Source organism: Zonotrichia leucophrys, chromosome 3, assembly GCF_028769735.1.
Source record: "Zonotrichia leucophrys gambelii isolate GWCS_2022_RI chromosome 3, RI_Zleu_2.0, whole genome shotgun sequence".
Lineage (NCBI taxonomy): Eukaryota > Metazoa > Chordata > Aves > Passeriformes > Passerellidae > Zonotrichia > Zonotrichia leucophrys.
In genome coordinates this window covers 71,144,066-71,160,211 of record NC_088172.1, presented here as the reverse complement: position 1 = coordinate 71,160,211, position 16,146 = coordinate 71,144,066, and the positions used below count along the sequence as shown (strand labels likewise).

The 16,146-nt window shown below is 36.8% G+C and overlaps 1 protein-coding gene across 6 annotated transcripts in view; it reads right to left on the bottom strand.

Moving 5' to 3' along the window:
* The window catches only part of STRN (striatin), a 67,465-nt gene that overhangs the window by 11,524 nt on the left and 39,795 nt on the right, over positions 1-16,146 (bottom strand). For 2 of the 6 annotated variants that reach the window (XM_064708763.1, XM_064708764.1), the window contains exons 8-15: positions 13,168-13,278; positions 10,782-10,868; positions 10,082-10,225; positions 7,811-7,947; positions 3,270-3,445; positions 2,269-2,316; positions 1,488-1,609; positions 468-635 (exon numbers count right to left, since the gene is read on the bottom strand). In XM_064708763.1, coding sequence (XP_064564833.1) covers positions 468-635; positions 1,488-1,609; positions 2,269-2,316; positions 3,270-3,445; positions 7,811-7,947; positions 10,082-10,225; positions 10,782-10,868; positions 13,168-13,278 — 993 coding nt within the window. The remainder of the gene's footprint in view (positions 1-467; positions 636-1,487; positions 1,610-2,268; positions 2,317-3,269; positions 3,446-7,810; positions 7,948-10,081; positions 10,226-10,781; positions 10,869-13,167; positions 13,279-16,146) is intronic. The other 4 variants (XM_064708765.1, XM_064708767.1, XM_064708769.1 and 1 more) reach the window with 4 other exon arrangements.

Sequence of the window (16,146 nt, the reverse complement as noted above, 5' to 3'; positions counted from 1 at the left end):
TGCTAGGATCTGCAAACTCAGAAATTCAATTGGAATCTCTGTGTTAGAGGCACAAGGAACAAATCTGGAAGGTACAATGACACTGGCCTAAGATGAAACACTGGTTACTCCAAACCTCCACTGAGGAAGAAAGGGCTTTTTATTCTGGACAAACCAAAAGCAAGGACTAGTGGAAACTCAAGTCTGAATGTGAATTATGGAGTTAATACACTATCCTCCATGGCACTAGGAACATCAGCAGATCATCTGCAGCAGTTGGCTTTCAGATGTATTTAACTGTCCCCCTGAATGTAGGTAAATATTCAGGTAATGTCAGAGAAGGGTCACAAAATTTACTCTTCCCAAAAACATTCATAAAGATACAAAACTCAGAAAGAAGCACAGGAAGTATTTCTATTCAGTAGCCAAAATTATGTCAGTTTGAACAGTGATGTTCATGAACTTCAGGGTAGGGCAATTTTCTGTACCTTGATTATCATTAAAGATATTGAGAGCTGGAGCAATTTCTGTAGCTTTCCACAAACGTATGGTGCCGTCTGCTGAACAGGACAGCAAACGCTGGTGAGCTCCACTGTAAACCAGACCCCACACTGCATCTGTATGGCCTACAAAAGCACCTCTTAGAACAGAAGGATCTGTGAACCAAACACAACAAAACACATTTCAAAACAACATCTGAATTAAGTCAATAGCTGTATCTTAGCCTATGTTTAGGCACCAACCTCTGGAAGATAATTGATAAAAAATCCCAAGATCAATCACATCATATCAATACAGACGTCTTAGTTATTCTGGCATTAAGGTGCTTGAATTTCAGCAGCATATGTGACATTCAATTATCCAGTTTTCAACTAAAGAAACAAAATGCTTCAGCAGAAGGGACAGTATTGACTTTGGCAAAACACACTTCATTGTTAAAATTCACTTTCAAACTGCTATTAATGCCACAGCAGTCCCTTTTATGCAGAAGCTAGCTTTGAGACCAATTGCATCTGCAGCTACCACAAGAGCAAAATAAATCATAAAACCCAGACACAAGGCTGACATCCACTCAAATCTAGTAAATTTTACTGAACTGGGCCTTTTTAGCTGTTTCTAGCCAACATTAACAGCTTTGGTGTCAGATTATAAAACCTTTTTATCTCAACTCCACAGAAATTTGTCAAAGAAAAGAACACTAAAATACACATTTCCTGTACTTTCCAAAGGATCAGGTTTAGTCCTGTACTTCTAAAACCTGCACTTTAGACTAGCTGTTTCTAAAAATTATGATGAGACTGAGGCTTTTTTTAAGAAAATGACATTTTATCTTGCCATCAAGCAGTATCAGCATTAAAACAAGAGGTTACTTAAGTAATTGAAGATAACATTCAATCTGCTGTTTTAAACTCTCACAGAAGCATTATCTACACGTTATACTATTTTAGTGACATAACGTGGCTGTCACTAAACTTATCATGTCACTGCTGCGTGCGACAGCAACGTACCATAAGAGTCATAGGGGTCAATGTTTGGGTTGGTGGTGTTCCAGCCATGGATGAGGCCATCTGTTCCCCCACTGTAGCACTGCTCACCATTACTGCTCATCACCACACAGAGCACTGGCCCACTGGAAGAAAGCCCCAAAGAAACACTGACCGTTAACATTTTCATCACATGCAATGCAGTGTCCATCTTAAGAATTTCCATGTTAGATACAATTCACTTGCTACATGGATTGCAACAAAAATGCTGCATAATGAAATCATATGCTACAAGATTTCGCATAAAAATGCCCTCCACAATATCTGGTAACACAACTGCAATCAGGACAATTAATCATTATGCACATGAAATGTGAAAAACACCACACTTTAAACTCTAGGATTTCATATTTCACATAAACACATTTTTTCTCTTTTCAAAAGATTTAAGGGGCTTTCATGAAATCATCTCAGTAGATTTAAATTCACTGCATTCATTCTTCTTCAGTTTCATTCCGCATATGCAAGTATGTGTCAAAAAGGCAAAAGCTGCAATGATGAACAGAACACCTGAACAAATTTGAACAGTATCATTTGTAGGTTTTCATTTTAAAATGATGGTATATCTGACTTCAGACATAAATAACTATGCAGAAGGAAGCAGAACACATGGAGATATTCTAAACAACATAGGAACTAAAAGCGTCACGTGATAAGGCGGAAATCACTTTTTAAAAAAAATCTGTTTCTGTTTAAAAATCTTATCTTTCTCAAAATATGACAGTATTTCTCAGGAAATACTTACTTATGTGCTCGGAAGGTATATATTGGCTCTACATCAAGAGAAGCACTCCTAAATGAAGTACGAAAAAAATGTTAATATGTGTACCATCTTACATAATACTTCAGAAAAATTTGCCGGAATTGCTAAATTCTTAAAATCCCTGCTACATCTTTTGCACTGTTTCTCCCACAACTTCCTCTCCCAACATGATTTTTCACGGGTCTAGGAACTATTTGCAGTCTTTCAAAACATGACAGGATTGGTTGTTTGGATTTTCGTTTGAAGACCTTCAAGGTACTTCAGAGACCCATCAAACAAGCAGCTAGGTACACCAATGGAACAGGAGTGGAGAGACATCAGCATCACATGGAATGTATCATTAATTGTTCTTATTGGAGCAAAGGAGTTTTGGACTCAAAGTTTTTCTATCAACACTGAAGCGCTTCAAAATTTCCGCTCTGGATTTTATCAATCCAAGGGAGGACTGTGTTATGCCCAGTTCTCCTCAAAAGTGTGACGTACTCCCTTAACCACATCAGCCCCATTACGAATTTCCTCTGATTTCTGCAAATTCCCAGCAATTTGCAAGAGACAGTTAACAAAGGAACCTGGCAACATCTCAGAGTTTCAAGCTGTCCCATGTATATGCATGTATGTGTATACATACATATGCATATATATATAAATGCATCCTATACATTTATATACACATGCAAGCACACTAACAGGCTGCATCCAAATATTTTCACTAGTAAATTAATTTGTCATGTTATCTACAAGGAAAATATAAAAACATGAATGGTTTTCATCTTCACAAACAAAACACATTCACAAACACACATGGATTTTTTCTGGCATTCTTTAGGCATCTCCACCCTTCTCTAAGAGCTTGTTTTCCCAGTCTTAAATTCAGGGAACACTTTGCATGAACTGTAAGGGCCATTCAGTGAAGTAGTATCTAGATTTTGGTTTTCCTTCATAAATTAAAATTGGTTTTGAAGAAAATAAAGAAAAATTCTTACTTTTTTGCTGGGGCTGTTTTTTGTAAATTCCACATTTTTAATGTATGGTCCTCTGAAGCTGTTATTAAGACTGGTTCAACTGGATGAAAAGCGAGACCTCTTATTCCATCAAAGTGACTTCTTAACGTAAACTTGGGGTTCCAAGTCTTTCTCAATGCATCCTTATTGTTGGCTATCTAATAAAAAAAAATGCCAAACTTGTAATTAAGCTGGAAGGCACAACAAAAGGAAGAAATCAAAAATTTAGTTTGGCATTTTCAGAAGATGTCAAATTACCTCACCCACTTTTCACAATAGCCTGCTCTCAAACAACAGTCCACTTAACACTAACCAGACCCTTCAAAATGAGAACCAAGGTAGACATATTTCATACGAGTAATGTTGCATCCACAGTGATAAATTCTATGCAAATCTGAAATAATCTCATGTCTGTCAAATTACACACTTTAAAAGCACTGGTAATTCAATTAATACAGTTAAGTGTTTAAAATTTGATCTATGGCTCATTCACTTACAAAGTTCGGCTTGACTCACCAAGGTGCAGTCCCTGAATATCCAAAGTACTACTGACATAACACCTCTAAAGAAAAGATCTGAGAGAAACAGAGAAGTCTCTGGAAGCACAGAAAGGAACACAACCTAACTTACCCAGCTAAGGCAACACAAGCTCTGTAATAATGCATGACAAGTAAAGTTTGCCAGAATAGAAAAAAAGAAAGGCAAAAAGGACTTGGCTACTTCTACTACTAAGAATCTAACTAGCAGGCAATAAGGTATCGTGTATACAAACACAATTATTTGGCAATAAATGCATTGTAGATGATCCAAAATAAAGCCTTTTAATAAAATAAGTTACTTCAATATTGCTCCTCTGAACAAATATTGACACAAAATGCTGAACAAACTTTTTCACTGTCAGTCATAACAATGTCATGAGTTAAATTTACCTTTCCATAACCAATGCTGATGATGGTTATGGAAAACTAAGAAAACACATAATTGTATTGATGTTTACCATGTTGAAATCTAAAGATAATTCCAAATAATTTGTATCTTTAACTGCAAAGATGAGAGAACTATTTTGAGCCACTTCAAGAAACATTTTATCCTGGGGACTGGAGGTGAAAGAGGAGGCTTAAGAACAGAAGTGCTTTTTCTTAAGCTTTGTTACATCTGGATTTAACAATAAAAATATACATAAATTAAAAGGTTCTAAAGATTTTAAACAAGGAGAAAGGAGCCACAAGAAACATCAGGTTTAGTCTCATCATCTTTCTTACTAATGACATATTGCCTTGCTCAGGGAGACAAGTCAGTTTCTTTGCCAGTTTACTGAGCCAATTTGGCTGGGTGAGGGAACAGACAAATGCTCGAGCTGGTACAAGGATGGGGCAGGACTGCACAGTTAGCAGCTCTGGCAGGTTTTCTGAGGACTGGCCAAGAAAGTCTCAGCAAAACGGGTACAAGATGTACAGATATCTGGAGAGGAATTTGGTTGCCTCAACATAGGCACCTAATGCCAATCAGGTGCTGGAGGGAACCTGCCTGCCCTCCAGCTGCCGTACCAGCAGCATGGGTTCTGTGCCACAGCTGCAAAAGCCACAAAGACACCTCAGATGGCCTAACAGTGAATTCCAGTCCTGGCAAGATAAAATTCTATATTTGCTTGACATTCATTCAAAAATGTCCTTCCAAAAGGAGTCCAAGAAGGGCCCTTCATAAACTGGAAAGCAGACGGAAGGCAGTCCCAGCTAGGAGACCAGCAGCAGAGCTGGAAACAGATTCTAGTCCTGACACATCACCCACCTGGCTGCACCACATCACTCTGCCCACCAGTCTCACAAGCTCTGAGGCTGGTTACTCACACAGCACACAACCTCCTTCTGTCTCTCTCCACCAAAGCACAACTGTGAGGTAACCCAAGGCCTGAAAAGCACTTTGGTGGGATGCCAACCCCAAAATTGGCACCTGATCTGGATTTGCCAGTTATAATAATACTTGTGTCTATACAAAACTGAAAATGAATTGAAAACAAATTGAAAACTAAAGACAGCAATGACAGCAATGACAGGTACTTCTCTTGTTCAAAGCTGTAAGAAATCAAACAAGAGCCTACTGCAAAGTCTAAAACCTCCAAATCAGTACTTAACATTAAATGCAATGATTTTGTAGTTCAGTCACTCTTACCTAAAATCTATTACAATTTTATGAAGATGATTAATCTATCCAGAAGACTAGAGGAAAAAAAACCAGAGCCAACTAAAGTGAACATTTGTCAAGAATGTGCAAAGGAAGGAAAAAGAAAAGGCAAACTTAAGTGTATTGGCTAGCAATCTGGAAAATTTAATCTTGTTAGGTACTCTAAAAACCAATATACAAAAAAAAAAATTCTTTTAAGTAATAAATTAATAATCTTCATTACCAAGTGAAAACCATTCTTCAATTTACAGTCAAAGCACTAGGTAAAAAACTGAAACCATGAAATGAGGTAGGCTAATGCTGTCATTTTTAGAAGAAAATAATCCAGCAAAAATGTCAGTGAGATGAAAGAAACCAAAAATGGGAAAAGTGTCTGCCACTCTTGAAAGCAAATATATTTAAAGACTGATTCACGTGATTTTTCAACTTAATTCTCCATATGATTCAAAACTGAAACTTAAAAATAAATACTAAGCTTTCGCTAATCATACCTGATTCACATTTGGCAGCCAGATTACATTATCTGCAAGCTAAACTTACAATAAACTTGAAATAGGAACAACAGCCTTTCATTTTGCTTCAATAAAGTGCACAGTAACCAGAGAAAATAGTTTTATAATTTTTTTTTAATTGTCAGCACTAGAAAAAGGTAAGAGTCGAGGTAACCATGAGTATGAATTGCTGATCACAGGACTTCATACAGGCATTGGACAAATGAACAAATAGAAGTTAGTATTCTCTACCATGCAGGAAAGGATTGGAGTGGATAAAGAAGTGCTACTCCATAAATGAAAGCTGCTAGTTCAGGATACAGAGACATGAACAAACACAACATTTATATGGACACTTGCACAATGAAGTCAAGCAATGAAAGCATCTTGTACAGATGGGTTAGCTTTGTCATGTTCTCTGAATTTAAAATCCAGCTTTGGATTTTTAGGAGCACCTGTAACAGCAATTTATTTGTACATTACTGTACCCCTTTCTGAAGAGATAGTTAGGGACAATTAGTTCTTAAAAACATCACATTGGTAGATAATACTGAAATACTGAATATTAGCAGAAATGCTCTGCTATTCATTGCAATATTGATGATTCATAACATATCACATGTTCAGAAACTTGCTGTAGTGGTAGGGCATGTCTCTGCAGTGGCACTCTCAAATGAGTCTAAGATTTTATTAACTATGTATTTCATTGCTTTACAGGTACATACAGGGGAAGAACTTCAAAGCAAGGACCTGCATCTTATGTCCAAAGTCTCAGATTTAATTTGTCATGGTAAAATCCCAGATAATGATTATTTAAGAATCAGATTTACTGAAGGGTAGGATTCATCCCCATCTGAGAATTCAAAATTATCTCTGAAATCCCTCAACCTTGACACAGCTGGGCAATGCAACAGCAAGATTAAACTGAAGCTGACAGATCACACAAAAGCAGATGAATAAATTAATACCTGAAGTATCTTTTCCCAAGAAATCAGAAACACAGAAAAAAAAATTGCATACAGCTGAGAAGATGTAATTTTAAGAAAGATTCTTTTCATAAACAGTGCAAGAAAAATAAGGCCACAGAAGTGCTGTCCACAAAACCCTCCTAAGAGTTCTGGTCCAGTTTCCTGTTTGAAATGAAACTATTCCTCATACCAGAGGTAATGTAAACCACAGTTTTAAATATCTCCCAGGAGAGGGATTCCATTGTTTCTCTGTTCCAGTATCACCTACTACATAACTTTCTCCCCCAGTGTCGTACCTGAACCTCCCAAGCCATAATTTGCTGTTTTCTCCTGCCTTAACACCGGGCACTATGGAGAAGCTTGGCTCTGTCATCCTTACAAGCACCCTTCTAACACCTGCAGGCTGCTATTCAAGCACTTCTCTGCCTCCTAACAGCTAAGCAAGACCAGCTCCCTTAACATCTACTCATCAGTCAGAAGCTACTGGATACTCCTCAAGTTTTCTACAACCCTTTTTAAGTGGAGTGGCCCAAAACTGCATACAGCCCATGTAAAAGGGACGTAAATGTCTCTCAATCTGCTGGCCATGATACTCCTAATTTTGCTCAGTCACTGGAGTTACATGTGCCCAGATGTACCACTATCACTAATTTACTTTCAACTACTTGCATAACATGGCAGGCAAATGAGAGGAGAGGGGCTTGCAGAGAGCTTGAATGCTGCTGTGTATGGGAAGGAGTCCTTTGCCAAGTAAAACTTTGTGACATCCTCTGGCAACATAATTTTAACTGGAGAATGTTTTCTGCTGAGTCTATACACAAGTAACTTGCATCTGCCTTCAACAAGACAGAAGGGCATTGAGTTACCATTAATAACCACTTACATCATAAGTCAGTGAATCTGCCTCATTTGCTACTGTAAGGCCTGCCAGTTCTCCAAGACCCAGTTCATTTTCAAGGGCTTCATCTGTTCCCATAATGAAAGATTTCCCTGAGGATGGAGGGAATGTTAAAGCTTCCACTGCAAGAAAACAAAACAAACAAAAAAATCCTGAAACATAGATTTATACCACAGTGTACAATAAAAGCACATTTTCCACTTTTAGAACGCTGCATATCTGTCAAGTAGCTGAGGGCAAAAAGATCCACAGAAAAACAGCTATTCCAAAGATAATCACCGTACTTACCAATAAGCAGCACCCTCTGAACACATCCAAACTTGGGGTGTGTGCGACTCCAGACAGTAAACGGAGCCAGCCACGGGCAGGAAGGGTGTGCTACCATTAATCCATTTAAAGTGCACAAGAAACACAGAAAACACCTTCCCCAATTCAACTACAAAATATAGCAAATAGATATTGAAGAAGCAACAAAAATGTAGATAAAAACAGCTGGTGGGAGCAGCCTAAAACAAAGCCGTTCAAGCACTGCTCTTTGAAAAGGTCTCTTAGTTATTACCTTTTCATCACAAACATCTTTTACCTCCTCCACCCAAAAGTCTACACCACAGTTTTCTTCTCCTGTCTTTTGAATTCACAATGCAATATTTCACTTAACACACAATACATACAGGACACCAAATTTGAAAACTTCCTAGAATAAAAAAATGTGTGCCCAAAACACGGCGTCTCAGCTTTATAAAGAAATACACAGCTAACATTAATACTGAACTTAGACTGGTAACAATCAGCTGTCCTTTTTTTGTGAGAATCCATGTGAGTCTCTGAATTAGAAAACACATTACTGAAAGGACATGAAAATAGAGCTCTGCTAATACAGCTCTCAATACATGTGAGAAAAGTTGGAAAGGGAACATTCAACAAAAAATTCTTCCACTTCACAAAGCGTTGCTAAGTTACCCCCTTCTTTCATGAAGAAAATCACTGAGCATGAAGGAAGCAGAACTACTGAGATCTTTGGTAGCTATTCCACACACCAGAGCTTTTTATGCATCTTAATTTTAACTTGGCCGACCTACTTTTTCACTCTCACTGAAAGACTGCTAAGTGGAACTCATGTTTTGCACATTTTTCAAAAAACATATTTACCATTTTAATAGACCACATGATACCACAGAATCATAGAATGGTTTGTGTTGGAAAGGACCTTACAGACCATCATGTTCCAGCCCCCTGCCACAGGCAGAGACACCTTCCACTTGATGGGATTGTTCAAAGCACCATTCAACTTGGCACAGAACACTTTCAGGGACAGGGCTCCACAGCTTCTCTGGACAACGTGTTCAGTGTCTCACTACCCTCACAGTAAAGAATTTCTTCCTAATATCCAATCTACACCTGCCCTCTTTTCAGTCTGAAACCATTCCCCCTTGTGCTGTCACTACATGCCCACATAAGAAGTTCCTCTCCACCTCTCTTGCAGGCTCCCTTTAGGTACTGGAAGGCTGCCATGTTTGACAAATTAATATAGCTCCATATCCTACATGTTATTATGCTCTACATTATAGCAATTCAAATACTGAATCAAATAGATGACTCAGCATTTTTCAGACTTAATAGTAGTGCTTCATTACAAAGATGCATGTGTGGCTCTCCATACTTGGACTAGCCCTGTGAGAATTTCTCCTAATTTTTGGAATACATTATGGAAATTAATACACTGGCAAGCTGCAAGTTGTCCTGTATGATTCACCACACAATCATGCTTCACTGCACATACTTTTGAAAGCTATAGTAAGGCATCTGTGTTTACCTGCACAGTCTCTATCTTTGAACTTTGGAAAAAAGAGCACGCTTGTCTGTGTGTTATGTATACATACATACATTTAAAATTATGCCAATGGAGAAAAAAATTATGCTCTTATGTCCTCAGAGCTTCTGGCCCACATTTGTCTGCCAGGCTTGAGCACAAACAAAAGCAAGTGATTTAGGATGATTATATTACAAAGCCACTAAGTGCCAAATTATTTTTCTCATTGTGCTCAAAGAGATTCAGCCAAGACTTGAACTAAGGTAGGTGTCTTGACCTTACTAATAGTAACCATAATGGAGGAATGGGAATGTCATTTATTACACCTAAAACTTGCAATACTGAATCAGAATTTGTAAAGTGCTTGGAAAGTCAGAGAGAATAACTCTTTAGTAACTATAAACATCCACCCTCTATGAGGGGGTATGCACTTTTTTAATATTTACCTTCATCCGTCCTGTTTATCTCATGTTCAATGAGCCTTGAACTACTGGGCCTAGAAGAAGGTGCAACAGATGGCTGTAATGAAGGGAGATCATCAACATCTCTCAAGTTTGCAAGCATGTCTTGCAGCTTTGACCTGTTGGGCCCTAACCAGAAAAAAGCAAAAAATTAAAGGGTTTAGGCATAGTTCACGATGACACTCCTTTTATCAGATATGCTACAGCAGCACATGCAACAATGGATCCTACCTTGCATTATGACATTACCACAGAAAAACTAATGAGCACTTATTTCAGCAGTAACTAATCATCCAGCATGAAATGAATTTCAAGAAGAAAGTGATAGAAGCAGCTGAGAATTGTGAAAGCACAATTTTCCCCATATGAATGGACTCAGAGTGCTACTTGTACGGGATGCTGAGGAATGCTGCCAACTGAGTCACATTTTAGATAATTAGAATATTTACTTTGCTAAAACAATAGCTGACATCCATGAGTATTTTAGAATTTGTGCATCAGGTACTTTGTGCAGCATATTCTTATGACAACATTATAATTTAAATTTATTTGTGCAGTAGTGTAGTATCGTGAACTATAGAATCCAAGAAGTTATACTTATATTAAAATAAAAATGCAACTGGATTCACTGGCCTACTTCCTGAAGCTACATATGGTGAAGTCCCATGCCCTTCTTGACACTTACCTGTGCTTTGCTCCATCATTTTCCCACATCCCTGTTTTGACTGTTTTATATAGGATTGAGGCTGAAACATATCTTCGGTAGTTTTTCCTGTTGTAAGTTTAATTAAGAATGGGAAAATGTCTTACCCATAGTCCATTATGCTTTTTCCTAGACCAGTAAATAATACAGCTATTTTCAAGCAGCTTTAACACAGTAGTGTACTCTAATATATGTATTCTCTCAAAAAACCATTCTATGATTCTATTCTCTTATTACTTCACAGGAATGTTTACTACAGCCTTGCAAAATCATGAGTTTACTAATGCAGTTGCAAACGCTACTTTGTCCACCCTAATCATAATGACTGATAATACACTAAATTGTATTTAACTTGTCTGTCACCAAAATATTACTCAATCCAGAAAAACACTAAGAAGGATTTTGCAAGATTGTTTTACTATAGTATCTACTTTATAAAAACCAGTACTTTACTTAGTAGCAGTTCAGTGGCTAAGCACCATATATGATGAAATTAAAGTCATAGAAACAAACTTTGTAAAATTTAATGTTATTTAGTTCCTTCTTTTTTCTCCAGACAACCTCCCTCACATTCTTCTTCACTATGTGCAACATTATGAATAACTGAAAACAGGCTCTGATTCTTCCTGAATTTTCTGCATTGATGGCCCTCCAATGATGGTTTGTCCATGGAAAGATGCTTAATTTCACTGCTACAGTAAACCACTTTGTCTCCCAAGATCAAATCAATCAAATCAATCCAAAAGGTACTGAGCAGCAATTATTTTCATGAAGGAACACTGGATGTCCGAGTGCTGCCTTTCCATTGTGATTTTTTATCATAATGATATAAAATATATTCCAATAATGTCTGCATCTATATTAACAATTAGGTTTTATCATCAAAAATAAAAAGACAACAGCTGTTCAAGAACAGAATTTCAACACTTGGATTAAATAATTTATGCTACACTAACCCCACAGCTATTTACCCTGAACCACACAACATGTCTGTGTATTTTAAAAATAACAGACAAGTTACAAAAATCACTTTCATTGTAATCATATATTGGCATACCCTGTCTATCTTTAACTATAAAGAAATTTAGAATCAATTTTGTTACACATGAACACTTTAGTCAGCTCAGATTCTTGTCAGACTTGCAATTAAGTTCCAGTAAATTAAATTATACCAAAGATGACAAAAATATCACTTGAGAAATTTAAAGCATGGTAATTATTTACCTTTTCTTTGTTTTTAATTTGGAAAAAAGGAGATGCTTAGTTTTTGTTATTTCATAACATAATTTCAGCCAAATAACCAACTACTGAATAGCAGCTCATGAGAATATCAATACAAAAAGTAATAAAACAAGTCAGCCTCAATGTGAAGCTCTGACATATTCACATTGTGCATATCTCTTTGGAAGTGAGAATTTCCTTGGTGTTCATAAGCATCTTGCCACAAAGGGAGAAACATCCCTGAAATTTCTTACCAGACTACATGCAATATTATTAATATACATCTTTCACACATGAATTCTCAACATGGCTAGGTCTTTGAAACACAGCCATGAATACAGTGTTTCATTTTAAACTCTCCATCTGAGTTCAAAAATTTAATGGCTTACCTATCAAAACCAATTGATTTTACAAAACATATCTGAATTTCAAGAAATGTAACAAAAAAATACAGGGCTAGAAACTGTATTTCAGATACTGTTCACAGGTGGTTTTTTTTAATAAAAATACCCAACTTTTTTGAAGGCTAGTCCCAGAGGTATGAAAGTTAATAAATAAATCCTGTGATTTACAAATAAACTGATGGTCATAGTTGCTTCCTATTTCGAGCCCTGCATAACAAATTATGATGACAGCATGACTTTCATGTTGTGAATGTCAAGTATAAACAGGGGTAGAAATTAACCTGTTTTCTCCCACTGTCATCTAATAGGATACTCAAGAGAGTTTCCAGTTTGGTCTCTTTCTTTGTTTATTTATATAACAGACTTTAACTCTTCCTGTGAAACTGGCATGTTTTCAGCTAAGAAAGGATTCTGAAGTCTTCTGTATTAAAGTGTGAAGTATTAAAACAATGCCTTGTACAATTTAAATATCTGAATAACAAAAGTACAAAACATGCTCAAAGCAAGAATTTTTAACTAATCCAACACTTGGTTGGAAGAAGTTATATCTAATCCAACTATTTATCAGATAACTTGATCATCTGTCATTAATTTCAACCCCTGAGAACTGGTGAACAGGAAAGCAGTCAGGAGCAGCAAAGTAAAAGAGTAAGTAATTTTAGGAAAACATTGAAAGAGAGATAGAATTAAGGGTGTGAAAGATGTGAGATTTATGATTTTAAGGTGCAATGTTTTCCACTTACTCTTCACCCCCTTTTTCCCCTTGCGCTCCTTTTTGTATTGTTCCTTGAGTTTGGTTATAACTCCCTGGTCGACATTCCAGGCTTCAGGCATGAGACACTGGTCTTCCTTTTCTAAACAAAGTGAAACAAATGAAACATCCTTTTTCAATAATGTCACCAAGTGATCTCCACTGAAGGAGGCAACAGCTGCTGTCAACGTTTGTCTTTTATTTTAAACAGACAGAAATAGCACCAAGCCTGTGAAAGCTGCAAAACTGCTACTCACATTCCATTTCTGTTTGCTCAGAATGTTCTTATTAAAAATTGAGATGAAATTTCACATGTTTAATTCTCATAACCAAGCACATAGCTGTCCATAAATGTAAGCAACATTTACTTTACAATAAATCAGGACACATTTTCCATCTTTTTCTTTCCTCCAGGGAAAGAATTATTATATCTAGAATAAACAGCTATGTTACTCGTCTACATAACTTTACAACTCAGATGTTCTGCACTGCATTTCAAATTCTCCTTTCATTGTTTTTGTGCTATGTTGTCATTTACACAAAGCAGTAGCACGTTTAAATAATTTTGTAACACAACATTCATGTCATCATGGTTTAAATAAACACTTAGAGCACTAAAGCCATGAAACTTTACAAAAAGGTGAAGGCCTGAGGTAGTAAACTTTGCAAAAAAAGTCCAAAACATTTCAGCATACCTAATGCAAAAACATCCCCACGTTTTGATTTAGATTTGTTTTTTTTTCCTAAACATCTCCCTCCAATTGTTTCCTCTGTGACATGATACAGAATAGAAGAATCCTTCCAATTCTAGAGTATTCAGAGATTTTGAGCAAAACGTTACGTGAGTTCAAATCCCCTAAGCAATTTTTCCATATATGGAGGCTGTCCTGAGGCAGCTTAGAAAAATAATTCATGAGAGGAGGGGAGGTATTACAGCTCTTCCTCGTATATATTTTCTTTACCATTACAGCTCCAAAATCTTTGAAATGCATTATATTTTTGCTTTGTTTTTCTCATTAAAATCTTAGCCTTATTATTCAAAGATTAATTCTTTTCAGACCAAGTTTGCTTTCTTCATCGATAAGCTATTCTAGATCTCTCAAAAATCAAAACAATAATAAACTTATCCTCAGACCAAGCTGCAGAACTTAAATGTCTGTAGAGGAAGCACAACATTATCAATCACAGTCTGAAGGAGTCACTACGACTGGCCAGAAGATAAAAACCACACACAGGTTATTAATGTGACTAGGTTACATAATAACCACACATAGGTTATTAAACTGACTTGTCAAAAATGAATAGCGCTAAAAAAGACCTAGGGATCCTCTATCAACAGGATTCAGCAACATATTCCTGCAGCAAAAGCAAACATCCTGGGCTGTATTAACAAGAATGTAACCAAGAGGGTGAAGGAAGTGACAGTTCCCCTGTGTTGGGCACTTGTGAGACCACAATTTGGAGTACTGTATCCAAGACAATATTTTTAATGCTGAGACCAATTATCAGCAAAGTGTAGCAAGTCTAAGGGAGCCACCAAGACCGTGCAGGCAGCTGGAGCAGATGGGCTACAAGGAGGGGCTGGGACTACTGTGAGAGCTCAGTGATGCCAAAAAAGGCAACTTAGTGTGGCTTCTAACTACCTGATACACAGATGTTGAGAAAACAGAGCCTGACTCTGCTCAGACTTGCATCACAGTGGGAGAAGATACTTTTTAAGGTGCTGTCTCACTCCTTTGAACCCTTCAGTCACGATCCTATACTCATGGAGTGACAGATTAACTTAAGACAAAGTTTAGCAGTTTAAGTCTTTTAAGAAAAGCTATGAAAATAAGTATTAGTAAGCTGAAGAGAGACTCTAAAATAGATGGGCTAAGTAATGTTCTCTTAATGCATATACCTCAATTACCACTAATGAGCAAGAATTGCATAAAGAATTCAAAAAATATATGAGAAAATCATACTTCAGAGAATCAAGCATCTAGTCTTTGTGGAATCAGGTTGTAAGTTTTAATCATATTTTTCCTCCCTGACTAGACAAGACTTTTTTTCCCTCCTCCAGCAAAAGAAAAAAAAAAAAGGTTTAAATAGATTTTTATTAGGTTGTTGCCAGGAAAACAAGGAAAACACCCAATATATTAATTTTCTGCACACTGTCCCAGCATGCTTTCCACATGTCCCACAGATACTATTAAACTTCAGAAGTGGATCCTGAACTATGGCTATTCAAGTGCTTAACAGCTTAAAGATTACCAGAAAACATCTGAGGACCTTTCAAGCCAAATGGGTTCAACAGTTTACTGTAACTGAACAATAATACTTGGAATCCAAAATGAAGAAAGAATTTCCTCTGTTGCTGCTGTCCCTCACTACATCATCACTCTACTGTACCACATTTAACAGTTTCACTTAAGCTGACCTAAGTGATTTACAACAGCAGTTCTTTGAAGAAACTAAGTCTTACCATAAAAGACACAGGCTGTGAAAGAAGTAATTGAAAAACATGAACACCTCCAATACAAACAAACCTTTTTGCATTTCTGAAAATGAAAGGACTACTTTTAATAACAATTTATTTTAAATGTTAGACTTCTGCTCATTGGTACTCAGTTGTCATCAATGAAAGCAAAAATAAACCAGAAGTGTGAATTTGAGAACAAAAAGCTCCTGTTGGCATACTGACTTTTTGGTGACACAAGCAATAGCTGCACTGATCCTGCATAAATGGATAAAATTTTAGTGTTAAAAAGCAGTATCCAATGATTTTTTTTAAGAGCAGCATTTCTAGATTTGTTTGTTGCATGACTGCTATCAAATGATCAGCAGATACTGACTGCTGTATCTAATGATATTACAACATCCTCTTAAGCAGAGACTACATCACACTGAACAGTAACTTGGAGTCCAACCAGGAGATGGACATGGCTTCAGTGAAACACAGCATCTTGGAGATGCTCATTTGAGAGCCACA